The following is a 27966-nucleotide window of genomic DNA, read 5'->3' on the forward strand; positions in this document are numbered from 1 at the left end:
TCATTTCTTTGGGAGCAATGGAATTCATTTTTCCCCTGAATGAGCATGAGCTGCTTGTCTAAACAGTGGGAATCCCCTGAGAAGGAGGGAACAGAATATGTAGGCATTTGATCTCAGAGTCTCGCAGAATAAAAGCAGCACATGGTAAGAATTAGCTAACTGCTGAATCTCAGAAATTTACTGTGCATTCAGAATTATCATCCTTTGGGGATATTTTTAATCTCCCATAGGCATCTTTTCTTGGGTAATTAAACACTAAAATATCTTCAAGCCCTAAGTTTTTAAATCTAGTTCTCTAGAAAACATGCTTCATTTCAAGCAACAAAAGGAGTTGGTGCAGAAGTTCTCTGCCCTGTGTTATCATGAGTATGATTGCTTGAACACAAATCTCAAAGACTCTTCACTTAACTCCTGCTCACTTCTTTACTTTGGAACACAGGAGGCATCCTTAGGCATGTGGTTCATGCCTAAGGATGAAAAAGGATTCCTGCCTTGCTTATTGAAGATATCTTACAGAATTTCTGCATAAAACAAACAATCTTCACAATGACCTAGGAATCCCACAAAAGTGCTTTGGAAGATATAAGTCCATGTAACAAACAAAAAGGAATGTGTGTACTAATGGCAGCAGGGATTTTAACAGTGACAGCTCAGCCTACCCAAACATACGCACAGAGGGGAGAGACGCTCTTCACTGAAGGAAGTACAGAAAACGAGTCAGAGGAAGGATCAGAAGGCACAGTGCAGCTGTAACAAAAGCTGTCCCCCAGCCCTTCTACTCCAACAGCCTGCTCTGTGCCAGCAAGGGCACAGTCCCACCAGAAGGGCCATGTGCCCTGGTGACCTCTCCTTTCTTCTTGCCTGACAGCCTCAAGTTGCTTTTTAAATGCTGGAGAGCTGAAGGAAGGGCTGGGTGGACTCTGACCTTTTCAGGCTCCTGTTAAACACAGGACTGTCAACTGAACAAAGCAGAGATCTAAACATTGATCATAAACCCGGTGTTAATATATCAGCGTTATTGCACCTAAGTGCTGCCCATTGCTCCCGTGAGCAACAGGGAGACAGCCTTGCACAGCAAACCTTTGCCCGCAGGATACAAACTATGGCAATCTCCTGGCTGAATATTTGTGACTCACTTCACTCCTTGTGTGGGGCAGGAGAACATGGCTCCAGTGTAAACACAGCATTCCATATCCTGGGCACGCTGTACATGGCTGACAGGCTGCCAGACTTGCTCCCTGCCTGCCTCAGAGAAGTGTTGCTCGCTCCTCACGAGGAGTCAAAAAGAGGCTGTTATCAAAAGCAATGACCACAAACACTTAGCACCATCACTTCCTGTACTGAGTGACCCTTCTAATAATACTTTCTCTATGAATCTTGTGTCCAAGCCCTAACACCTCCTCCATCCTCCACACTGGAAGCCAGAGCCCAGTGCTGACCAGCTGCCAGCGAGGTCTCAGTGCTCACTGTGCCCCTTGGTGACTGCACAGCAGCTGCAGCTGCAATAAAACAGCAGCTGCAGCTGCTGCTGCTCTGCTCCAAGGTCAGGCCAGGAAAACTGGGTGCTCCCGCAGCCAGCTCAGCCCAGGTGGCTGCAGTCTGATGCGTTCCCAGAAGACCTGCTTTCTTCTCCTGGCTAAATTGCTATCCTTGGCAAAATGACTTTGACTTTCTGTTTTCTCTCCCACCCTTTACTTATCTTTTGTGATTAGAGCATGACTTTTTTACCATAGGTTTATAATCTGGTCTTCTTTAGTTTGGAAAGAAAAAAATACTTTAAGTAGGGCAGGAGCATTTTGAAAAGTCAGGGAAGGAAAAGAAAGTGGAAAGGGAAAAAACTCAGTAACAAAGTTTGTTGGGAAAGTGGAGCAGTACAGATAAATTATCACTCCCTGGGGCAGAGGTGAGCAAGATATCTAATACAGTATGAAGAAGTAAAGGTGGAAGTGTTAGTGGCTGGTGAGATTATGAAGTTGCCTAATGGGTGCCCTTGATGGGAGGCATTTGCTTTTAGGTATTAATGTGTACTTAACCATGGCACTCCTGTGCTTGTTATCACTGAGGCCCCAGTTGAAAAATATCTCCCTTTAAACCCTTTGGAAGCTGCAGAAGTGGAGTAGATGACAAAGAACAAGGTGACAGCTCCCTGGCTGTGTGGGCTTTAGTAAGACAGAGTTCAGTGGCTTGGCAGCAACATGTGGCAAACTGGAAACTGCAGCCAAGGAAATACCCTGGTAAGTGGTTAGGAGCTGCTGCAGCTTCTCCTCCCACCCAGTTCCTGCTTCTCTGGAGGCAGTGGCTCCCGAGGCACCCAAGTGACCCCTCACCCCAGAGGTTCCCAGCCAGGTCCTGGGAAGGATTGCAGTAGAGCTGCCTGGCATAGGGATACTCAGCTCCAGCCCTGGAGTTGCAGCTGGGCACCCCTGATTTACAGAGCTGGCTTTTTTACTAAGGCAGCACTGGACACACCAAAACCTGGTTTGGGATTCATGTTTGTGTAAAAGTTATAATAAAATCTGTATCTGCAAGATAAGTTAACAGTGAACCGAACACTTCCCAGCTTCCCACTCTATCAATGAAAACCCATCTTTTCTTGAGCCCTCCTGTGCAAAACTGTTCACTCACTCTCCCAGATGTCATGTACACTGCAGTACAGAGATGCTACATTAAACATTTTGACATCACCTACAATTGTGTCTCCTGGCTCAGACTCCTCCAGCACTTTTTTTTTTTTTTCTCCTGACATCTTTAGTACTTCAGAAGTGTTGGAAAAAAACAAATTATTTTCATACCCATCTGTGCTCTCCAAAGGAGTCCAGAAAGCAGCCAAATAATTCAGTGATTTTTTTTTTCACATTTTTTTTGGTGAGACTTTTTCCTGTCAATTTCCTATTGCTCAGCACAGACAGCCACTGGCTATTTGACACAATAAGATCTGAGCTGAGCATTTGGTAGCACTTGAACCAGTCTGTTGAGCAGTTTTATTTACTCCTCAGAGCCCCAGTGATCTTGGTAACACATTTTTGCCACCACTTCTTTGTGGTACACTATAGTGGGCAGCTGCTCACTGTTTGCATATTCTAGCAGAATCACAGAATATTCTGAGTTAGAGGGAACCCACAAGGATCATTGACTCCATCTTTTAAGTAAATGGCCCATACAAGGATCAAAATCTGCAACCTTGCTGTAACTAGCACCACATGTGCTTTTTTCCCCTGCAATAAAGTAGCAGAGAAGAATACCTTGGATAAAAGTAATTTTTATCTTCCAATAATTAAATTTCTCACATTTTTGGCAGATCGCTATCCCTCCACCATTTGCTTTTACTTTGCATGGCATTAATTTTTACCATTTCTAAAACTTTGGCTTTGGCTTTCTTCTTTCCTGGTAGTACTAATATTATATATTGATTTACCTATTAAAACATATAGTCTCTGCTGTCCTTATCCCTGAATGCAAAAGTTATTTATCTACCATTTCATTTGTCCAGTGTTTGCTTTTGATGGAACTGCTAGGAGCAGCAGTCTGTCATTTCAATCTCTTTTTCCAACACCCCTAAAACAGTTTTGCAATTACAGCTGTACCAGCATTAAAAGCTTCTGCTAAAACAGCTGTTACGAGCCTGCACCCTAAACCACCGCACTGCCCAAGTGGAACACAGGGCTCAATCACAGGACACACTTAGTAAAGCAGAAACATAATTCCTTTCTTATTTCCGAATGCAGCTAGAAAGCAAGCAGTAGAAAAGTGATTTAAACTGTGAACAAGCTGCAGCACTGCTGGTTAAGTTAAGCATATAGAAACATGAAGTGACACAAGCTCCAGTAGCCACAAATAGAGGCACAGTGCTTCGAGCTCTAAGCTGCGAGTTCATAGCTTGAGTTTCCCAACGCCTTACTTTCAAAAAGGTGTTGAATGGCACCGTTTTAAATTTTTTTAATCGGTAATTTCCCAAGTACCTACTTTAAGGGGCACTTCAAAATACCAAGGGCGTGCTCCGAACACCAGCAGGCTCCGGCCGTGGGACTTGGAGAAAACCACTTTTTAGCTCGGAGCATGTGTTAGCATCAGACAAGCCCACTTATTGCTTAGTGACTTCCACATCCATCATTCACTTAGTGACTGCTTTTGGAAACAGCTGCCAGCGAGAGGGACAGCGATTCCCCTTCGCCCAGATCGCCCGCTGTCTCCACGCGTAGAGCCAGGCAGGGAGGGGAGCAGGAGACCTCAGGAGAAGGGCTGGGGTAGATCAGCCTTTCAACACCGGCGGGGGCAGCCCCAGCCCCGTCCGCAGGCACCGGCCCAGCCCAGGGGCTGCAGCGCTGGGGCCGGGCCGCTGGCAGACCCCGCCAAATAAGGCGCTGGCGGGCGGCACGGATGGGAGCGGGAAGGAAGCGGGCATCGAGCCCCGCCTCAAGCACGGCTCTCCCGTCCCTGCTCGCCGCGCCGCAGACGCCTCCCCGGCCCGCTTGACGGCAGCGGGGAGGAATGTGTTTCCGGGGCGGGTAAAGCGGAGTGCGGACCTCCCCTCCCCTCCCCCGCGGGCCGGGCTCCCGCAGCAGCTCGGAGCAGGCGGCGGCGGGCAGCCAGCGAGGAGCGAGCCCGGGCGTCCCGCCGCGCCCAGCCCAGCCCTGCCCAGCCCAGCCCAGGACGCCGGGGCACAGAGAGCCGCAGCGAGCCGGGCGGGCCGGAGCGCGCCCGCTGCCCAGAGCCATGGCCGAGGTAACGGGAGGACGGGCGGGGGTCGCAGCCGGCCGGGAGCGAGAGGAGCGGTGCCTGTGGCCGCCCCGGGGCTCAGCGCCTCGGGCGAGCTGCGGCGGGCGGCGCTGGACTGCGAGCGCCGCTTCCCGCGCCGGGAGCCGCCGCCGCCCCGTGTGCGGGTCGCTCGGCGCCGGTCCCGGGCGGAGGACGGGGCGCCGCCTCCCGCCGTGCCCGCCCGGCGCTGTGGGCGGGAAGGTGTCGGGCCCAGCCTGCGGCTTCCTGTGGCGGCGGGACGGCGGCCTCGGGCCTCCCGTGCCGCCGGGGCCGGCCGGGCCTTTGTCCGCTCGGCGCCGGCCCTACCCTGGCAGCGCCCCGAACCCCGCTCTCCCAGAGGGACGGAGCCCCTACCCTGTGCCGTAGCCTGTGCCTGCCGCCGCCTCCCGCCGGTGGTGCCCGGGAAACGGGCAGCACTCGGCTGGGAAAGTTTCGGGCGGCTTCCCGGCAGTGCGGGCGAGGGCGGGTGTCCGGAGGGGGAAGGTGCCTTCCGCGGGAAGCGGGCGCTGGAGGAACAGGAATGGGAACGAAAGGAGTGAGGCACTGTAGGACCTTGAGCACCCAGGGTTTTGACCTGCCCGTATCTGCAGAAGGCGAGCGCTGAGAGCGGGCTGTGTGCAGTTTGAATGACGGGATGGTCGCACTGCAGCGTTTGGCTGCTCCATCCGTCCAGACTGGCTCTTAGCCTCTATAGCTTGCTATAAACTTGTGTCGGGATGTGAGGCCTCTATGCCAGTCCCCCATGGGGATTTCTGAAAAATCTTACAGAAGGAGCGCAGTGCTTTCTCTCCTATTGCCTTTATTTACTGGTGGTAAAAAAAGTGATGAGAAATTAATTCTGACTCACTGTTTAGGCCCATGTCAGACGTCTTTATGTTATGGAATAAGTATCTGACTGCCTGTTAAACTCAGTAGGTAGTCTTTGTGACTGTTTATGAAAAAACGTTGATCAGCATTCATGTTTGCTTCTTCATTTGTCCTTGATAGAATACAACAGTCCATTCATGCCAGCACATGTGCACATACTTGTTGGGTGAAAATGTTGATTTTTCTGGTAGATTTGCCATTGCTGCTACAGTCCCGTTCATGCCAAGATACACAAAACTTTAGGAGTAAGGATTGTCTCCATTTAGATTAGTGGAACCACTCACGGCTAATGCTACTTGTGTGCTAAGGTGTTGAAATGAAGCAGGATTTTATGTTTGTGTAAACAGATTTAAATAACTTGTATTCCTGGCACACAGATAATTTGGTAGGTGATGGTAGTGTGAGAGAAATTAGTTTTGAGAAATGTGACAGCTTGGTAGCAGTGAGGACTTTGTAGTTCCTGGTTGTATGTAGGGTTTTTAAGTAGTATTACACTACTAGAAAGATGTAAGTTAGGCTAAATTAAACAAGACTAAGAATAGCAAAGACATTCATTGTCCACATCCATCTCAGCGACGAAACCAATGATTCATTCTCCTGTCACAAAAAATATTACTCGCCTCTGGGGAATGATTAAGTAGCATTTTGCAAGCTTGCCTAAGGCTCTATTTATAAGGGTTGCAAAAACAGTGAGCCATTGGCAATAGGTTGGCAAGACAAGACAAGTTTAAGATGTGAACACCTTCAACTTTTGTCCTTTTCGAAGATATTTCAGCTGAAAGGTGAAAAGCTGACAGGCATGCATAATATTACCTGAATCAAAGTTGGATCTGGTAAGTGCTGTATCTGTTTGCCAGCCACATGATAAATGAGCCATATTTATTTCAAAATTAAATGTCAGCAGTTAAAACTGGTGTTCTTTGTGGGTGCAGCCAGGGAGTTCATGCTGCACTCTGTATTCAGGAGTCTGCTGTCCATGTCCCTAGTAATGCCCACCCTTGTGAAAGACTGATTTGGAGGGATGCTTGTTTCTCTGAGAATATGCATGCATTTCTGATGGGAGTGCAGAATTTTGTCTTGAGTGTTTTAAATGACTCAAGTGGTTAGCCTTACACCACTTCCTTTGGGAAGTGATTCCCAAAGCTGAAAAAAAACTCTCTGAGAACTTTTCCTGCTGTTCTTTCTTCCTGATTCATTATTTCATTCCTCTCTCTAAACCATCCTCTCTATAACTCTCATTGGGTAGTTATGCTGTAGGTCAGATTTGAAAAAAGCTTGTTTGCTATAGCAGCAGCTCAGGAACTAGATAACTTGGGTAGCAGAAAGGCAAACTTGGGGAGAGCCATGCACACATGGGCTGGGCACGTGCTGTGGTCTCCCTTGCCCTGAATGTAATTCCCTTGCTGCTGCTGGTATGAGTGCCCATCAGTTGTTTGTAAATAGTTGTCATGCCTACCTTTCCACCCAGTCTCGATTTAGTTGAGTGATGCACACTTAGCTTGTGGCTCTCCCAGCTTCTCATCTGCTACAGGCTTCGTGCTTGGCTATGGCTCTTGGTACTGAAACAAGGTACAGCAGCTGTGATGGCTCAGCAGGCTGTTAAGTACCTTCTCTTGCTGGGACCCTTTTAGTAAGCAAAGGCTCTAGTTCTGCATCGGGCTCCCTTTCCTTCTAGTGGACAGCCATGCAGAGTCCCTGTTGTTCCCCTCCTGCACGGGGTCCAGGAGCTTGGGTTTCTTCATTGTGGACCTGCTCATGATGCCTGGTGCAGCCTTTGCTCATGTCACCTGTCACTGCTGCACAGGACGAGGATGTGTGAGCTGTGCTGCTTTCTCTGGTAATTTCTCACGTGGTGTGGGGGGTGGGTTTTGTGGAGGAAGGCTGGATGGAACTTGGTGGCCATTGGTATACCTGACCTTCCTCCTCATTCCTTTACAGATGTGTTTGGTACCCCTTCCATGTAAGACAGATTATTGTAATCCATGAGACATTGCACAAATGAGGTTCAATCAGTATTAATCACTAGCTTTAAGGTTGCTCATGCCACCTCATCTGACACTTGGAAAAGACATTGATTTGACAGACCCAGAAAAAGACAGAATCCATACTTTACAAGAGCAGAGCCTATTCTGCCTCCTTTGGTTTTTTTAGAACATCATGTGATTTATTTTTTCCAACTTTTGTTTTGGATGGCCAATCCCCTTGGCATCCTTTTAATTCTTGGGAGCTGCCGTCAGCCCTCTGAGAGGGAATCCTTGTTGTGAGTGCCTTTTTTCTACTTTTTTTTTTGCTTTGCCTTTTAAGCTGCTTCTATTGGTAGAGCTCATAAAGCAATTACATAAATTAAATCAATCCCAAAAATGTAATTAAGGCAATATGTAGTTAGATTTATTTTGGAAGTGTCATTAAAAAGTACTTGCCAGTATATGTACTGTTCCCCCATGACTAGATTTTTAAGTCAGCTGCTATATTCTGTGCCCAGTAGAAAATTTCCGGTCTCCCCACAGCAGAAAACTCAGAGTTCAGTCTGTGTTTTCCTGCTTCTCATCTCCCATCTGTCTTTATATTGCTGATTCTACAAATTGTTTCACTTGCCCCACTCACCTTGCTTTGAAATAATGTTCTAATAGCAGCATTCTCACTGCCAGTTCTAACATTGCTGGTTTGATACTCAAGGCTTTTTACTCTGGTGTAGGAGTGCAGGGACGTTTTTTAGACAAAACACATCTCAAAGCTGTACATGACAATAAGTTTTTTTTGTAGGGGAGCAATAGCTGTTTTTTTTTCTGAAGAGGAAGTTTGTTTGCTTTTCAAGAGGGAGGGGGTATCACAGATTTGATGAACAAATTCTGCAGTTCTGTCTCCTGGATTGATACTGGCAATATCTGTGTCTGATTTAATGCTCCTTTTGTGTTAGAAAATTTAAATCTGTTGGGTAGTTCTAATGCTGCTGAATATTGTAATTTATGGTGGCAAATATGTTCTCCTTTTTTCTGTGTAGTTCCTCCTTGCTCTGCTCTGTGGTGTATTGTGTTGCAAATTTTCTAAAAAGGATGCTGTTCCTTGTCATGCGGTAACCAGAGGGGACCACAGTATTGACCAGTATCTGTCAGTTGTTGTGGTTATGGCATTTCTGGGGTAGCCTACAAAGCCATTTTTGTGTTTACCCACAAATGGGAAGACAAATTCTATTTTTTTTTTTCTTTTCTAACTTGTCCTGCGTAGGTGTGGTCCAGTAACCTGAACTCCTAAAATTGCAAGTCAGAATAAATTTATGAGAAGACTTTTTCTCTGAACTTTTTTCTCTCCCACCAAGTGAATTATTAGTGTATGTACCAGTAAAAAGTATATGCAGCTTCATTGTAAGAAATTGTCCTGTGCTTTAGCTGTGTGAGTTTCTAGCCCAGTTTAAGACATGTAAGTTTGCTGAAAAGATTATCTTGGGAATATTACACAGAAAACGAAAATTCTAACTTCCTTTGAATGAAAAATGAGACACTAGGAACTTCGTTATACATCACTAAATAACATGATTGTCTTTTTCAGTACTCAAGGTGCTCTCTTTAGCAGAATGTTGTTATTAAACATCTTGTATTTTTGTAATAACCCCCTTCTCTTACTTACTTTTCTATTCGTAAACTAATCAGAGTGGTTAGTGGACTTCCTGGGCTGTTGTATTCTCTCATTAATGGATTGGATATGTTCAGAGAGATGGTAGAGTCTCTAATCTATAACAAAATTTGCATATAACCAAGCACATGGTAGGGCAATTAGCCTGATGAGTTTATAATATTAATGTTTGCTTTTGCAAAAGGTAAACTCCTACTTGGATGTCACTGAGCAGAGGCTCTTTAATATATCAGTGATTTTTTTTTGCTATATCTTTCTCATTTCTCTTTACAGTCAGCTGCAAAATGGGTTATGAAACATGCTTTCTATCTTAAAAGCAGTTTCATGTGTTTTTTTTCTTTTCCAACAGCAGCAACAAAATGCCACTATTATTCTTGTGGTTTTATTAGAGGGGAAAGTTTTGAGTAACAAAGCTGAGGCTGGAATCTTAACTTTGTTATTGCTCGTAAGAACTAAGAAGATACTGATCTTCTCTCACCGTCCTTTTCATTCCTTTATATCACAGAAAAATATTTTGAGAATATTTGTTAAATTAATGCAGTTCTCACATTTTGTCAGCAAATCATTAGACTATAAAAGTTGCTTTCTCAAATATTCTAATCAGTAAGACCATGTTTAAGTGCAGACTCCTCTTTATAATGCTCATAAACTGCAGCATATACAATATCTAATCCCAGTATTTCTGCCCCCAAAATGATTGTCATCGTATTTGTAGTTCTCTTATTTCTGCTTTGTGTTTTGTATGAGATCACTTACTTATACTTGACTTAGTCCTAGTTTTGACTTACTTCGTTTTAACTTCTGCTCTTGATATATTCTAGTGCAAAAGCAGGAAAAAGGGGTGTTTATGTAAATTCTTGTTGTTTTAAACTATAAATTTCTCTGTAGCATTTATACTACAAAGAAGTATTTACATGTAGTTAATTTTCTGTTATAGCTATTAATATTTTTTTTAACCTCATGGATAGACAAGTAAAAGCATTTTTTATATGGAAGCTAAACAGAGAAAGAGAAATCTTTCTTTTCTCATCCTTTGTGGTAGAATGAAAAACAGTAATTATATATTGGGCTGAACTGAAACACTGAACTTACTCTCATTCAAAGATGAGTGATTTGTGGTTATTTAGAAGAGAAGAAAAATAATTATATTAGATTAATTTAGAAAGAGTCGGTATTTCACTTAGGAAATGGTGATGAGTCAAAGGTGGTATTTTGAATATCGGTGCATACTTGGTCTCTGGAAAACAAACCTGAGACTGGGATGTGTAGTTTGGCATAATCTTGCCCTTGAAGTAAGTATTGAGATAAGGATGTGCCCATTCTGCAGGGGGAAAAGGGAGATAAGCTGTCATTCTGGTGTTTAATTTTTGTTGGCAAAATTGTATTTTAATTTGTCTTAACGTGTGCTAACCTTGGGCAATGGCACCAAGAGTCACATCTTCCCCCTGTGCAGGAAGCTGCTCTGCAAAGCTTGACCTGTCCATCTGGTCTGTCCTCATCTGCTCTGGGTCCTTGTAGGCTGGCAAGACCTGCTGGGAATGATCTTCCACAAAGCAGAGGATGCTCTCCCAGTGAGCAGCGGAGTAACCAGAGCATCCTGGTGACCATGGGAGGTCATTTGAAAGACCTGTCATTCTAGTAGCTTGGCCAGCACTCTCCAGAAATCCAGTTGCTTAAGTATTAAATTGGCAACATCCAGTTCTGGCTAGACCCTCAGCTGTCTGGTTTTCCACCTCCTGGGTAAAGAGGTTTTATAATGATGAGTTCACCTAAAAGGAAGGCCTATTTCTGAGGTGGAGATAAATATGAAAGAACATAATATTTTTTATGTTAAAGCACTCTTCCAGGTGTCAAAAGATGACACGCATTTTAGTAGTTCATTATCGATAAATTTGGAATAAATTTTGTATCGGGATGATTTCTAATATTGCTAACACATCTTTGGATACATTAACAATATTATGTGAGAATGAAGTGGCTGAAGGCTTGTCCAGTCAGCAAGTGAAATGCTCCCTCTTCTGTTAATGAAAAGGAGAAATGAGGAAATCTTTGCTATCATTATCTGCAAGGTTGGCTAGGGTGAGCATGGTTGATGTGCTGCCAGTGAGTTCTGGCTGGTCTTTTTTCTTATTACACTAATGTTTTATTTTCTTGTGTATTAGGAAATTAGTTTTAGTGAGCTGAAGATAAAGTCAAGAATTACCTTCTCAGAGGTTCCTTTTGCACTTCTGCAAGGTTGTATTTAGTATGTATAATTGTGATGCCAGGTGGAGATTGTCCCAAAGCTGAAAGGCATGCTATGTCCCATCTGCATAAAATACAAGGTTTGACAGTTCTTGAATTGTCAATTTGCTGCTTTTGTGTCAGAACAGATTAAAAATCTGTCTTTCAGTCACAAATGAATATAATTTATGTGCATTCCCAAAACATCTGAAAGTATAACATTTTAGAAAATAACACTTGTTCTTTGCTTTTACTGTGCAGTTCAAAAATGGGGAGTGATTTTCTGTGTTGTTTTGTCCCTTCTATGCAAATACAAATCAGCGTGAGAAATTAATGTACAAGAACTTCAGTGTAATTTTTTTCTGGGTGTGGACTTGAGCATAAGAAAGGAAACAGCAAATTTCCTTTTTTGGAAGAACATGCTGTACATATCAGCTATAGGTTGTTAAATATGCATCATAAAATCATTAAACAGCAATAAACAGTTTTTTCCTATGTATGTGATAACTCCCTCCACTACACATGTTGTTGACATAATTTTTCAAAGGCTAGACTAAAATGTTACACAGCCATGTTACAGATATCTCACTTCAGTGAAAAACAACTTCAGCTTTAAGGAGTAACCATACTGTGTAAGATTGCTGCCAGCATTTTTACCATTGCCAGCTGTCCAGTTTGGGTAGTAATAAAAGAGTTTGCACAGATACTCTTGCTTTTTGGTGCATAATTCACAATGCAGTTTCACTTTCTAAATGAATATATGTATTTAATATGATTAACATTTGCTTGTAGCTGGAAGCAATTTTAATGCTATGTCTCTGCAGAATTAAAAAAAAAACCAAGAGCTCACTCATTAGTAACTCAAAACTCTGCAGCAGACAATTGGTTTTCAAATTTACCTGAATTTCATCGTTTGTAAAATGTTCCAGTGGCTTTTGAACCATGAATTTAGCTAAAATTGTGTTTAATTTTCACAGGAATGTGGTTCTGTAGCAATTTCTACCAGCTGTAGGTCTCACCGGTCCCTCCTCCCTGTAGCTGTGCAGTTTTGCCATCTTGCTTGCATCAGCCATGGAAGTTACAGTGCTATACATTTAATTATTAAAATAACTGTTCTGGTTGAAAAATTGTTTGGCAAAAAATTAATTTTCAGTTAGATCAGCTGTTGCATCTGGAAGACCACATGCATTGCAACAGATGTGCTTCAGAGTCTGGGCAAGAACGGGAAAACCTGCAACTCATAGCGAGAGCGTGTGGCACTGTGCCACTCCAGAGATAGGTTGGCATAAACTGCTGTGGAACCTCTACACATCTGCTCGTGCCTGCTTCAGTGCTCTTCTGACTTGAGTAATCCATCTTAACTTGCGAGATCAGGTGAGAAATCACTCAGCAGGCTGTTATTGCTCAGCTTGTTCCACTGACACAGCTAAGAGGTGAAAGTACCATCCACAGTTGGCACCAGAGAGATAAAGGGTGCAAAGTGGGGAATTTTAGGGTCTGGAGGAGTAGAGCTGTTTCCTGGGTTTCACTAGTAGCAAACTGGTAGATGTACTTGGCTACTATAAGAAGCCACATCTTTTATTATCTTTTGCAGTGCTCTTATAAGCAGCTTGTGGACTCCAGGCTTAAAATCCTGCTCTGGAAAGCAGCAGAAGTGTATGAATAGGCAGATTGTTCAGGCCAGGACTGCTTTTTATGAAATACTTTCTGACGTGTCTGGGTGGTTTTGGTTTTGATTATTTTTATTAAAAAGTCTTTTAAGGTTGAAGTTATCTTTTTCCTGAGATTGATGAGCTTTTTTGCAAGTGTTCAAATTTGCATCAAAATCTGGATGAAGTCCACTGTTTGTTTCAGTTTGTGCTTCTGCCTAGTTATTACTGCCATTGAATTAATAGTCATTGTTAGTTATGTACACAAAAATACATAACATATGTACGAAAAATTAAATATATATACAGAATCAACTTATATTCAGAATCTCACAGATGCAGATTGTTAAGGCTGTATGTAGTTCTGTGGGATGACCAGTTTATTATTTCTGCATAATCATTTTTCTGGACACTTACCTGGCATTAAAAGAATGCTGATGACAAGAGTTGTTTCAGTAGAAGTCTCATTCTGAATTGTGTTTGAATAGTGAATATGTAGAGAATGTTTTAAAAACTTGATGTTAAATATTTGAATATTATCTGTAAATATTATTTTATGTTTCTGCTGTTCAAATTCTGAACTAAAATATGAACAAGCAACTACAACAAACCTAAAATCCTTCAGTATTTTGCTCTTTGCTTGTGTTAATTTCTTCAGCCAACTAATATATTCTGAAAGCATGTAAAAATAAAATCAGAATAGTTCCCCAAACTGGCTGGCTGTGTTACAGAACATTTATAGACAGTTCATCTGAGATCAGCTTAGGATGGTTGGCCTGTGACATCCTGAATTTAGGCTGGTTTAGCAGCAGAGAGCCCAGTGTCATTTTAAAGGGCAGTCAGTCTGACAGCCACCTGCCCCTTCTTACAAGGTGCTTCCTCAGCACTCCTCTGTCCATGTGGAGGTCTGGTTTTCAGTGAGGCTTACAGAAAATGGCTTTTGACATGGAGAGGAAAGGGATGGCTCAAGATCCTGGCTTGGGATAAAGGTGAGGGAGGTCCCAGAGTGCTAGTGCAAGGTCAGAGGTTGCCGTTTTGGTGATGCTGCAGCACTGCTGGTTCTTTCAGGTGCAGTTAGCTTTCATCTAGGTTTTGGCTGCTGAAACTGTACCCTGTGTTAATGATAGCTCCTGGTGGGTGAGCTCTGCCATGTAACGACAGATGCGTTTCCGCTGAGTTTGCTGTGTGCCAGCTGCTGGCTTCCTGCAGTACCCGCAGCAACAGCCGACAACACATTTGCAATTGTTTTTTCTTAAAGAAATAGATGAGTGAGATGTTGCATTAACTGAAATTCTCTAGCTTTTTACTTAAGAACAGACTTCCTCTGTTCTGCTTTTCCTTTAACAAAAAAGCCTGGATTAAAGTAAAGTTAGCCAGATGTTGTGACAGTCATGAAGGCAGTACAGCCTCGGAAGCATCAGTTACAGTCAGCTGTGTAAGAGCTATATTTATATGCTTAACTAAACTTTTCGTTTCCCCTTGTGGATAAATGTGAGGTTTAAGTTGCACAAAATTAAATAGTATCTTTATGGGAGTAGTAAGCAGTGCAGAGTGTGCAGGAATTTAATACTGCAACACAAAACAGACCCCCATGTTTTCTACTAGAATGGATTAAATCATTATATGGCATTCCTAATTGTAATCTGTCTGTGATGGAAGTGCTAAACTTAGCCAAGAACTCTTGTAGGCTGGAAAAAACTATGTAATCAAGCTAAATATCCAGTTCACACTTTCTCCCACCGAAAAATGATGTTACATTTAGACTAGAGAAGAAATTAAGTTATTATGGCAAAAACAACTCGGGATTCTAAAAGCATTTGAAAAGTATTGAAACAACAGATTCTTGAAATTGTTTTAATCACAGTCGTGTGAAGAGATGCTTGGAATAATAAAAATCCTGAAATATTTGTTACTGAAAAATGCCTACTCATAACAGCAAGATTGAGTATGGTGATAATTAAAAACTTCTGAAGAAAACGTGCTTTGAGTCAGTAAGGTTGTGATGAGCTCTTAGAAGCTTGTTTGGAAGAGTATGGAAAAGGTATATTTTTGACAGTGACAGTTGTAAGGGGGGAAAAAATTACATATTTTTGTTATTGGAACATGTCCACATTGTATATTTTTCCTTAAACAGGAAGATTTCTAGGTGTGCATATATGGGGGTGTTGTAGATGCAGCAAACACTTTCAACCACAGTATTGATAGCAGTGGGCTTGGTGTGTTTTAGTGGTTTAGGCTTGGAGAGGTGCTGCCTTTGCAGGGTGCTTGCATGTCAGCATAAGCAGCACAGGAACAGGTTCTATTGTTTTGTCCTTTCCTAAAATTCAAAGAGCTTCATCGTATCTTCGTAGGAATCCCTGGGTTCTGTGGGCAGGATGCACCAACATGGGATTTCATAAGCACAACAGTTTGAGACGTATAGAGCAAGATGTAGTTGCAAACTGGATTGTCAGAGATGTAAATGTTATAGCTTAAATTGGATATAAGCCACTGGTAATCAACACATAAACACATTGCTGATCTTTTAATGAGGTGTAGCTGCAAGTCTCTGCGTGCTCTGATGGAGAACATGCAGAGTTGTATTTCTCTCCTAATTTAGTGTTGAACATTAAGCATAATACACCTGTTTGTTAGTCTCGTTTTCCAAAATACAGCTGTCAGAGTGCTGTAAATTGCAGTTTGTGGATAACTGCCTGGTAAAAAAATATTTAAATAGAAAGCAACATGTTCATGAGAAAGAGTACCTGACTTGAAAAGTTTGGTATATGTGGTCATCATGCACAGGTTGCTTGTTCTTGTGAGCTGTGTCTATCTTTCAAGCATTGAGATGCTTTCCAAAGCAGCTCCTGAACTGTGGAATCTTAGCTTCAAATTATGATTCAATACGTCAAGAAAGTGTTATACAAATACCCTCTTCATGTACATAAAAACCAAGCCAGGGACAAGGATGGTTAATGCAGCAAAGTAGTGTTCTTAAATTGGTAATGATTTGTGGCATGGTAGTACTGGGAAAAGCTTGTCAGGAATTACAAGCTGTCTGTGCATGGCAGTGTGTACACATGCTGTTTGAAAAAAAAGTCCTTCCTTCAAACATGATGCTGACTAACCAGTGTTAATCCTGCCTGCACTGCAGTGCTCTCCAAAAAGCCTGAGAACAAAGGGAAGAGATCAAGGTTGCACTTGGGGTTTGCTGACTAAAAAAGAAAGATGAAGTCTCTTTGTCAGTTGCTGGATCTTCAAGTTGCCCTATGCATCTTTTTCCAATTATTTTAGCTTCTGTCACCATCATCAGCATGAAATTTGGACATATGTGGGTTCTGAAATAGAAATATTTCTGGAAAAGACAAATCATGATGTGATTCTTGGGACTGTCCTGTGCAGGGTCAAGAGTTGGACTTCAGTCATCTTTGTGTGTCCCTTTCATCTCAGAATATTCTGTGAATAAATTGAGTGGGCTTTAGTAGCAGTAGTCTTTTTTACAATTTGCTATGGCATTTGTTTTTCTTGTGATGAGTATTACTTAGGTGTGGAGCCAATCACAGGAGTTTTTCATTTAGAGAAATTATCAATAGATTTTGCTAGTGAAAACACAGAAATACAGTGCAACACACATAGAAATAAAATTAAATCAGGCATGGTGTGTAATTTACCCTGTCTTAATAGTTTTACTATGTTCCATAAAAGTCTATGTACTGTTGTTTTTTCTGTCTTTCCAGAAACTGCCTTTCGCTCATTTTGCTTTTAACTTAAGTCCCTAGACAAGTCTATACAGTTTGGATTGGCCAGGTCTGCAAGTAAAGAGGGATTTCAGCCCAGTGTGCACTGGTCAGAGTGGTCATCCCCAGCACACGAGGTTTGCAGTTGAGGCTCTCTTATGTGTCTGTATATGAACATACATCTGTTTCCCTTCAGTTTCCTTCAGGGTAGAGCATTTGGTGAGAAAGAAATAAGGTTCATACTCCAAATTATGAACCCAAATCTCTGGTTTTTGTCATGGACAATATGTGTGAGTCTGTAAATATTACAGGGGACAGTAACTAGAACCCCACTTACACCTTTTTATCTACCTCCTGTTATATAAGCCCTTCAGTAGGTAAACTATCGACAAAACTATCAGCTCGTTTTTGTCTCTGTGTCTTTTCTTATGTGTAGCAGCTTTGGTTTAATTAAAGCTCTTACTAGTGTGTCATGTAGGATGATAGAGCATTCCCAGGAAATGGGAATGCAAACCCTTTGGGGCTGAGGAGGGGCTGGAGCCCAGTTACCTTACTTCCTCTGTATACCACAGTACTGTAAAATATCTGGCATCAATTACCACCTTCTGTCATGTCCCAACTGGATCTACTGCATTTTATCTTTCTCATTGTAGAGAGATGTCAGATACCAGAAAACTATCATTTTCAGTTGTTTTGAAACCCAGTATTTGTATTTTTTCTGATTATAGAGGAAATTTATGTCTTCCATTAAGAAAAATCTTCCCCACTGTAATTCGCTGCAGCCAGACACCTATCTTGGGCAGATTGGTTTCCACTCCATAATTCAAATCAAAACCAAAAAATACTTTGCATAGAAATGCCCAGTTGCTTTTCATTCCATTATTTAGAGCCATCAGAAAGTTGAGACCTCCTGTGAAACCTAGAAACAAATACCAGCAAATTCTATGCAAAAGCAATAATCTGGTCAAACCATGTGAGTGCTTGTGAAGTTAGTGTTTCAGTCTTGAAGCAGCTGTGTCCAGCATAGTCCTATATAAACTAACAAACACCCCATACTCTGGGGACAAGATGATACCATGAATGGCCTTCTAGCTCTGTTCTCATGAGCTGTGGCCTCAGCCTGCTCGTAGTTGTACATGACCATTTTCATTTATTCTGCAGAAGAGGCCATGTGATGTGAGTGCCCATGCTGGGATTTCAGCAAAAGACACAAAGTTATTTTAGAATCTAACACCTACTGATTTTTCCCACTGCATTCACTCTTTTGGTGAATTTCAAGCTGCGTGATTTTGTGGGAAAATTTTTAGAGCTGTATGAATCAACTGTGGATAGTAATGTAGTGTAACTCAGAGTTAGTTGAGTTAGACTCTAGACTTAAAAAGCAGTTGCCGTTCTCTTCATGTTTGTCTGGCACAGGAGCAGGGCACAGTAGTTCCGATGTCAAACTTGCAGAATTGTGATATCTTTTCTCATGGTTTGGGCATGCAGAAATGTGTATTTTCATTTGTATTGGAATCCCATCCCAGCAGGAGAATCTCCTGAACTGACAGTGACACACTAATTGTGGCAAGTGACCTTATAGGACCAAACTAGAATGGAGGAGCTAGTCTCCCTAACCTAAGCAGAAAATGAGTTTTCTATAGATTTTAACTCTTGTTGAAACTTAAGTCATAACTGGTTTATTATATATTATTTTAATATATGATGCCCTGCTAAAACAGTGTATATGGAAGTGATTCTCACGAGTATTTGGAGACTTGTTTTATTCCATTAACTTAGAAATAGCTGACAGAAGTTAAGTCCAATGTGAAATACTGTCGATTCTTTTTTGCTGTAGGATCACGGTAGCTGAAGTGGTTATGCCTTTAACTTTTCTCAGGAGACATTTTGAGTAACAGTCCTGATGTGCTGAACTTTTTTGTGTAAAAGTTATTTCAGTGCTAAAGAATTTTTTATTTTGCACTTCAGTCTGGGATAACATCCCATTCTTTCCATATTACTGCAAGCAGTTCAAAACCTGCTGTGTTCATGTCTGAAGTTACCAGGGGCAGAAGGAACACTGTGGCCTTGAGCCGTGCTGTTAGGCTGGTAGATAGATAGGCTGTTGAAGGAAGGCTTACTTCTAGCATTCCCATTTGTTCCTGCTCTTGGGACTGCACTTCTGTTGTCCATCTTGACTTTTCCCTACATGGGGATGCTCTGCTAGCTCATCCCTGATGGTGCAAGGTCAGGAGCTGGGCCTCTGTGAAGGGCAGCCATCACAGGGCTGTTCTGCATCCAGGGAACAAATAGTGTTACAGGCTGAGTTTAGGATTGGGTTCTTTGATTAAAATTGCTGGCAGTTCAAGCAGCAGTGTTTACCCCAAATCTCTGCTTGTTTAATGAAGAATGCAGCACGTAGTTTCTTAATGGTGGTCCTGGAACTTACTGTGCAGTGTATTCCAAGTATACTCCAGTATCACAGTAACACTGATTTGGTAAATACGATAGCTGTGAAGGTCATAAATGAAGAATTACCAATTTAAGATTGGTGGGGAAATCTGTACCACAGGCTTGAAAGCTTTTATCAAAAGTAGCTCCTTCATGTAAAACCACTTTTTTTTTTTTTTTTTTTTTTTTTTTTTTTTTTTGGTGCCTTACTCAGCAATATGCTTCTCTCAGAACAGAACAGCAAGATACCATTTTACTGCTTTCTTTTATAGTAAATTGCTTCTCTACAGTGAATAGTTGTACAAGCAGATATGTTTGAGTTGTTTCATGCGCAGGTAACTTGAGGATTGTAATTATTGACATCTGTTGTGGGAGTTCTGCTTTCAAGAGTATTTGCAGGTCATTGCTAGAGGTTTGTAGTGTCTGTGTAAGTGCTGTCCCATGTCACTAAGGTTGTTTGGTTCTTCAGTTCCTTCTTTTACCCCCCCGCTTTTTTTTTCAGAAATGTCAGTGGGATCCATTCTGCCAGTCAGTAAAATTCAGACTGAAAAGTATGGCCCTCAGCTAATGCCAGGAGCCCTTCTGGAGGGAGGGAAGAAGGAACTATTTTAGCAGGGTAGCCATCAAGTTCTGAAACAGGCATCTCCAGAGACTATTTCATTCTGCTTATTTTAGAAAAGTGTCTCTTCCTGCTCCTTTTTTAACTGGAGCCTTCATGCCTGGGGGTGGGGGCTTGGCTGTGTGACCAGTGTAGTCCAGCACGCAATCACAGGCTCTGGCTGAGCAGCAGGAGCCTTTACTTACCCACCCACCCCAAGTTTTCTTTTTCTTCGTCCTCATCTCGCCACTTCTGCCACACCAGGATAAGTGGGTTTTGTACCCAGGTGGAGGAAACAAGACACTTTCTTTGTTGGATTAGTTTCAGACAGATCTTTTCTTGCTCCAGCCCTCCTGTCGGCCACAGTAATGCTGGCACTGAACAAAAAGGAAAGCAGTAAGAATAATCAGCAAGGAGGCTGATTAACAAGACTGAATAATCAACAAGGAGGATGGGGCAGCTCTCTTAAGTGACTTTCCATCCTTGGACTACGTGAAAGTGGCTGTAAACATAACATCATCTCTGGGAGGAATTAATTCTGTGCAGCATTTCTGAACCAGGATTTAAACCCATGAAAATACTGCTCATGCTAAGAAGTGTTAGGCTGCGGGAGGCATGAAAGCGAGTCCAAAAGTGTGAGTTGTGTATTCATTTCTAGGTTTATAAATGCAATTAGAGCAGGGTGTGGGGATATAAATTGACTTTGTGGATACTGCCTCAAAAAGGTGGCATCTGCACGAGGGCTCAGCTCTTACTGCAGACTGAAATGTTTCCCCTGTGGTCTGGTTGCGTGTTTCAATGGAAAGCTTTGCAGTAAGGCACAGTTCAGAATACAGCAGGGGCAGATGTCATGAGTTGTTTTCCTGTGTTTGCCATCAGCTTGGTGGGTACTGTGTTACTGGGTGAGATGAGGAGCAGCTTAGTTGAGGGGAATAATACTGCAGGAACCTAACATGTTGTTAATATTGCCTTAATATCTGTATAAACTGTGGCAGTGCTGAGCTGGAGAGTGATGAGAGGAGAGCAGCATAGCCATCAGTACTTAATTTCAAAGGAATAAATGTGTGTATAACTCTTACGTTTCTTCCTCAATACCATTTGCCCTGTTAATTTTCTGCAGGGATGCTATTGCCATTCTAATAAATAAATTTAAAAAGGCTTCAGTACTGTGGAGTGGTTAATTTCTAAATGTCTTGATGATTAACAGAATGTAAAAGTTCTAAATACTTAATTTACAAATTCAAAGTTCTATGGTGAAATAATCCTTCCTTGTTTCTATTGTCACTCAGTGAGTCTCTCATTTCAAATTAAAAGCTCCAGAAATTTCCATCAAAGCTGATTTTATAAATTAAAAATTTTCTTCAAGCATTGCTGTTTGTCAAGAAAGCAACTTGGAAAGTATTGGATCTAAACATTTAAGGTTGTGTCCATGTTTGTTTTCCTAAAATATTTAACAAACATAGATTATGGTTCACAAATGTGGAGAAATAATTTTAAAATCAGTTTTTCAACAGCACAGCATTTGCAGCCTTTTAAAAAGGATCCAAGTGGTGATACAGTTATTAAAGAGATTTCAATCTCTTGGCTTTGAGTTGCTTTTTTTCAGGGAAGAAAAAGACCCCACTTTTTCAAGAATTCTGGAATATTTTTCAAGGATTTAGAAAGGGGAGAACAAGTATAATAGAAAATAGTTAAATGTTGTATCAAATATGAATTTATTTCTTGTAACGATTGGGGTTTTTTTTCTGTGTTCAGTAACCTGTGGTCGAATACTGACACAACATTTTGTTGTAGCTCCACACCAAGGGTTTCCAAAGGCTTCCTTTGGCCATTCAGTGTACTCAGGAGTTATTTGTTTGGATTTATTCCCTCAGTGGAAAAATCTGCAAGAGGGCAGTTCCCGGTGCTGACTGGGGACTTGCAGGGGAGTGCATTTGACGCTGCAGCTGCGGCAGGAGGGTGGGAGGATGGGGGTGTGCATGGCTTTGCCTGCATGGGACAGCAGTCAGAACTGAATCCAAAACAGCCGATCTCTGCTGGTGTTTTCCCAGCACTTGGCAGCTGGAAAAGCCATTAAGCTGTGGAGGTAAAGGAAGCGAGCTGTGTGCGTCGCTCCGGGAGAGGCATTGGCGCAGCCATATATGGAAAAGGACATTTTCCTTCTTAACTTCACCGGGACTCTGTGCCCAGAACTGCATTCATCATGCAGATGCATTTCCACTGGAACGGTTCTCTTCCAAATGGTCTTAATCATAGCTTTAGCACTGTGTCAGATCTTTGCTGACTTATTTATACAGTCTGTGTGGACTTGCTGTGCACCCACTCGTAGTGTGCCCTAAAAAGGTGAACTGTTTATAGTTTTCATGTCTAGGCTGACAGAAAAGATGGTACTCAGCTGGTGCCAGCAAGCTTACCTTTTGTCTTACTGAAAAGCCCAGCCCATTCTGGGCTGTACTAAAAGCAAAACTTCTCAAATAACAAAATATCCTTTCACTTGTGGGAAGCAAGATTTGCTGGCTACAACAACATACCTACCATAAAACCAGGAAAGAAGAACGTAAAAGTTGAGCAACCTGGTAAAGACTTGCTGTCCAGACTCCTGCTCTGGTAGGTGAGCTCCTAACCATTGTAACCACTGTCTTTCCAAGCTTTGGTTTAGTCCCTTCATCTGTCTTCCACCTGCTCACATTCTTTGGGTCACCATTCCCTTCTGATCTAGGTTTGTGGTTGCACACGTTGAATTTGGGTGATTGCTTATACAGGGACTTAATAAAAGAGTGTTCTTGGCTGAAAGTTTTTGTGAATGAAGGACTGGGCACTTGCAGCAATGTGCAGAGAGAAATTCTAGTTGCATATATACGGTCAGTAGTGTTCAAAAGTTAAGTAAGACGTAATTCACAGTTCAGTTTTATCCTCTTTTTTGAACCAGTAATTTATTTTGTGCTTATAATATCTATCAAAGTAGTTCAACAGGATATTCTCTTAATTCTCCTGTGTCTAAACTCCACTGCCTGTCCTCTCACCATAGCATCCACCGAAAAGCAAGCCAAAATGATTTATCAGAAAAATATGAGCCATCTAATACTGTTGTTGGATACAATTTGTCAGCAAAGGGTTGGCTTCTGTTTGAAACTTTCCCCATCAGATTTTGGAGCAGCCATCCCTTCTCTGATAGGTCTGGATGGATGTGCAAAGTAACAACTGTGTTTCAGCATGCAAAAACCAAAGCTCAGCTGCTGTGCTAATTTGAGCATTGCTTACTTCATTGCTAATTTGTACGAAAAATAGTACATCTTCTAGAAAAAGTACATGTTCAGTTTAGGAGATTCTGCCAAATTCACTTTCCCTTGGCTGTACTGCAAGATATTTTTTAGAACAAAAAGTTATTAAGAATACTTTTGTTTCCAGGATGACTGGAGAGGCTTTAATTAGCAACAACTTCTTAGGGTGTTCAAAGAAACGCCGTTATCATCTAAGTTCTCAGAACTCTTATAACAAATAAAAGATAAATGGAATTTAAAATAGTATCAAAATTAAAAAAAACAACTGACCCTGGCTAACTACCTGCTATTAAGGTAGAAAAAAAAATGAAAGGCTAATATTTAGCTTTTCATTAATACTTACAGCACTGAATAAAGTGTTTTTTCGTTTATATAGGTGGTATCCATTAAATTTCTGTTGTCTAAAGAAGAAAAAATGGGTAGAGTTTATGTCAGGGATGCTTTATGGTGCATGTTTTGAAAGGAAATTTCTAGTTTGTTGTACTAAGTGCAAAGTTAATCTGTAAAATGCCCTTTGAAGATTCCTAAGAAAATGTTTTGTAAAGGGCATTGGTGTTTATCTTGAAACAGAGATGCGAGTATAGAAGCTCTGTTTCCGTCCTGTATTGATGTGGTAGTTTTATTTAGACATCTCTCTGTGATAATACTCAGAGCATAAATATTTTTTTATAAGGTGTTAAAAGATTGGTCTGGGTTCTTCCCCTCAAGTGAACAGTGTTTTCAAATTTCTCATTGCTTTCTGGTTTACCTAGCAGAAGAGCATTTCATAATGATTTAAGAAGCTACCCTGTTTGATGTCTTCTAAATACAGTGTAGACCACAAATATGGTTTGTATCAGGGCAAAACTGTCTAGCTGGTACAACTAACATAATTAGATTTGCATTTGTTCTGTGTTCCTTGTCTCCTCTCAAACAGTTACATGTCCGCAGCTTTGTGGGGGTTTTTTTTGTTTTTTTGTTGGTTTTTTTCTCATTACAGTAAATCATCCAGTTTGATTTCTGGTTTTGTCTTCCAGACTAATTTCAAATTATTCACATGTGCTGGTGTCCTCTGTTGCTTGATATGGAATGGATTTGCCCAGCAAGGTAAGGCACTTGATTGCACTGCAGTAGTTAATTGCTACTTTAGAACTGTATCTGTTTAGCAGTTATTTATGTGGATAAATACATCCTCACTATGGTAATAGTGAGACAAATGTTAATGGCAGTAGGTCAGTCATATCTCATGTTAATAACCTCTTTGTAGTTGGAACTTAGCTTACAAAGCTAGAGCGAGCCAAAGTGAAATGCTGTTGTTGTGAACACCTTTCTATGAGTGAAGTGACGGATTTGTGCTCCTCACTAGGTGGAAGTGACTGCATAAAAGCTAATGCAAAGTCATGTGGGGAATGTATACAAGCAGGACCAAACTGTGGCTGGTGTAAAAAAACAGTAAGTGTTGCAAAAATCTCTTTATGGTTTGATTTTTTCCCTTGGTTTCAAACTTTAGTGAATACCCATTTAGAAATGTCTGTTTTCATTAATAGTAATTTCCTCTACTTCTTCAATTCAGTACTTATTTGTACTTAAAAAATCAAATACTATAATTTTTCTGATTTAAATATAAATGTTTTTTACAATGTGTTTAGTTCTACTTTTCTAAATCCTAAGTGTATACAGACCCTATAGGCTATCTCATAGTTATTTAAAATTGTTCCAATGTGGACTCAGTCTGAGTATGCTAATTATATTCTTCCAGTGACATTAGAGTAAGAGCTAATTTTATACAGATGTAGGTGGAGCAGGGAAAGAGATTGAAAGGGGTTTTTTTCTTTTGAAAATTCAAAAAAATTTTTCAAATTTTTGTTTTCTGTTGTTGGTAGACTTGAGGAGTAGGAGATAGGTTTCTGGGGGTGGGTAGTTTGTTTCATTATGAAACAAAAAGGGTATGTTCTTAGATTAAGAAAAAATTAAGTCAGGAAACTACAAAATATAAGATATGTCAGTGTATGCTGGCATATCATCTTCAGGTTAGAAACAGAAGAAAATGTTTTCTATAGCTCTTCTTTGGTTTGCTAATGGATACTGACAAATTTTCCTGTTTCTTGCTAGGAGATAATAATTCATCTTTATTTCTATATATTGCCTACTTACTATTCCCCAAACCAGTTTATAAATTTGCAACATTTAATTAAACTGACTGATTTTGTAATTTAGCCTTGATCTATCAGATTTCCTGTAGGTCTGTGTCATCAAAAACTGACAGGTTTTAATATATATTTATTTATATGCATATTTTGGGGACGGAGGCAGAATCAGAATTGCCAAGTTTCTCAATTAGAAGCTTTATTTATTTATATTTGAGGTTAGAGCTTTTTTAAGGTTTGAAGTAATGATAATTTGTTGTTCAGAACAAAGTTAAGGATTGGTTTTGCTTATGGGTATTACTTTCTGGCTGAATTTCCCAAAAATAAAGATTTGTCTGTCTTTGCCCTGCTCTGTTAGCATATAGCTGTTACTTTGTTGTGGAATACCAAGGTATACTTATACAATCTTAATTAAAAAGGAAAGAACGTTAAAAGCATGCTGTATAAGTAGGTTCACATTATTGGTAACTGTGTGAAAATTTTTCTACTTGCAGTCAGTTTTAGAGTAGCCACTTTAAAGAGATGTCCCACTTCTGATGGAGGTGACATTGGGCTTTTTTTTTTTCTCATACTTGCATCTTATACACAAATAAGTATTAGTAGAGGCAAACTCCTGGAGTAAATAGTAGTCACTGAATGTATGTAGTATCATTTAATATATTTCAAGACCATGTGTTTTATCACTGAACTTTGAGGAAAAAAAAGATGTGATCATTGTAGAGAGAGCATTTGTGGGTAGAATATAACAACTTTCATATAGCTGTGAACTTGATACTCTTTTGCCTGTGTTTTCTAGGACTTTTTGCAAGAAGGAGAGCCAACATCTGCCCGGTGTGATGACTTAGCAGCACTGAAGAGTAAAGGCTGCCCTCTGGAAGATATAGAAAATCCCAGAGGCAACAAACAGCTGCTCGAAAATAGAGAAGTAACAAATCGTAAGAAAGGTGCTGCAGAGAAGCTGAGACCAGAAGCCATTACACAAATTCAGCCACAGAAATTATCACTGCTTCTAAGAGTTGGTAAGCACAGTTTCGTTCCAGTTTTGGGATGATTTTTCTGTCCCCACCACATCTGCATTTTTTTATTTGTGTGTGTAACCATTTTGTTTCAGAAATTACTATTTTTCAGATAACGTGAATGATAGCAGAGCCATTCAATTCAGCTCCAGGTGTTTGGGTACTCCAAATACTCTTTTATTTTTAAGAAAGATTAGATGCTATCACTTGTTCTATTTTCCCAATAGAACTTAGGAGAAAATTGATACAACATGGATTGTTAGATGAATCAGAAAGGTAAAATTGTTTTGTTTTCAGTATTTTGTAGTTGATTTTCTACAGTGTGTAGGATGAAAGAGGAGTCAGCAAAAACTTTTACGTTATGAGAGTGTTTCCTTTTGCTTGAAGTGCTGCTTTTGCCTGAAAGTCTGTGTGTCTGAACAAAGTGGTTTTGTAGTTAGGCAGCACAGTTTTTGGATTGCTAGGTAAAGCACTTCCAGAGACTAAAGATGTGGACATAAAACCACAGTAATGAGAAAACAAAGTAGTTGTGCACCATTTCTAGCCCCTAAAGAGAACTATGACATTCAAATGAGGGGACAGGGAGAAACAGGACTGTGGCTCACTTGAGCACAATGGAGGTTGTCTTCAAGGAGAGTTCTTAGGTACTGTAGACACATTGAACAGCTGCCTTGTATTTTCCTGGAAGAGCTTGTACTTGGGGTCAGCTGCTTTTTGGTAGTTGCAATAATAATTGGAAGGTGATGTGAAGCAGGCTCAGCATGAGGTAGAGAGGGAAGTAATCAAAATTATTTTGCAATTTTGGTATGGCTCCTTTGTGAACTTTTTTGCTTCAAACCCAATTATTGTTCCTCTGTTGACACAGAAGTTTCTTCATCAGAACAAAGCAGGGACCTGGGCAACCAGAATCTAATTACCCAGAAGATGTTTGTAAGCACTTCCATTGGTATAAGTCCTCTGAGGGACTGTGTACTTGCAGAGGGGGATACTTGCTTTCTGTGCAGGTTTTTTTAAATATTAGCTGAGGAAAATTTAAATATATTTTTGTGCCGGGTTTTTTTGTGTTACGGGTTTTTTTCCCCTTTGTTTTGTTGTTTGGAGGTCTTTTTGTGAAAACTGTGTTATATACCTGTGTGATCCATGTGCTATTTAACTTGCCCATATAATGTTTTTCTCATTTATACTAATTTTGCTGATGTTTAGCAAATGTTTCCTAATTATTAAACCAACTTGAGTAGCAGGAATATTACCATTTAAGCTCAATGACCAAGGGGAGCAGGAAATGTTATTGCTTTAATTCCTTATTTCATAAATACAGGCTAAATAATACAGTTCCAGTTTCTGGGAAAGGGAGTGTGTGGTATGTGTGTGTAATCCTTCTGTCTTTCAGCATCAGTGTGAGACTACATTCTTCTGTAGGTAAAATGCAGGGTTTGGGCTTAAAATCACAGCAAATACTAACTTGCTATTCTCTCACTGCCATTTCTATGCTCTGAGCTTGGTAATTTCAAAGTAACCTGCAATATTCCATCCAGAACACATTTTACTTTTATAAACCTATTTAAAAAATGTGGTTTTATAACTTTTGAGAATTACTGAAGTCATCTTGGATGAAAATAGATGTTGAAAAATTGTGTTATTAGGTCTTACAGGAATATTGTTAGAATGATTGCAA

General features: G+C 40.9%; 1 protein-coding gene across 2 annotated transcripts in view; it reads left to right on the plus strand.

Moving 5' to 3' along the window:
- The first annotated feature begins 4509 nt into the window (after window positions 1-4509).
- ITGB1 (integrin subunit beta 1) overlaps window positions 4510-27966 on the plus strand; it is a 42805-nt gene continuing 19348 nt past the window's right edge. The window contains exons 1-4 of one of the 2 annotated variants that reach the window (XM_015619051.3): window positions 4510-4722; window positions 24166-24235; window positions 24495-24580; window positions 26072-26294. In XM_015619051.3, the coding sequence (XP_015474537.1) occupies window positions 4714-4722; window positions 24166-24235; window positions 24495-24580; window positions 26072-26294 (388 nt within the window). In that variant the 5' untranslated portion in view covers window positions 4510-4713. Of the gene's footprint in view, window positions 4723-23959; window positions 23978-24165; window positions 24236-24494; window positions 24581-26071; window positions 26295-27966 lie in introns of those variants that run through there. The other variant, XM_033520584.1, reaches the window with a different exon arrangement.

The sequence above is a fragment of the Parus major genome, chromosome 2, assembly GCF_001522545.3.
Source record: "Parus major isolate Abel chromosome 2, Parus_major1.1, whole genome shotgun sequence".
Lineage (NCBI taxonomy): Eukaryota > Metazoa > Chordata > Aves > Passeriformes > Paridae > Parus > Parus major.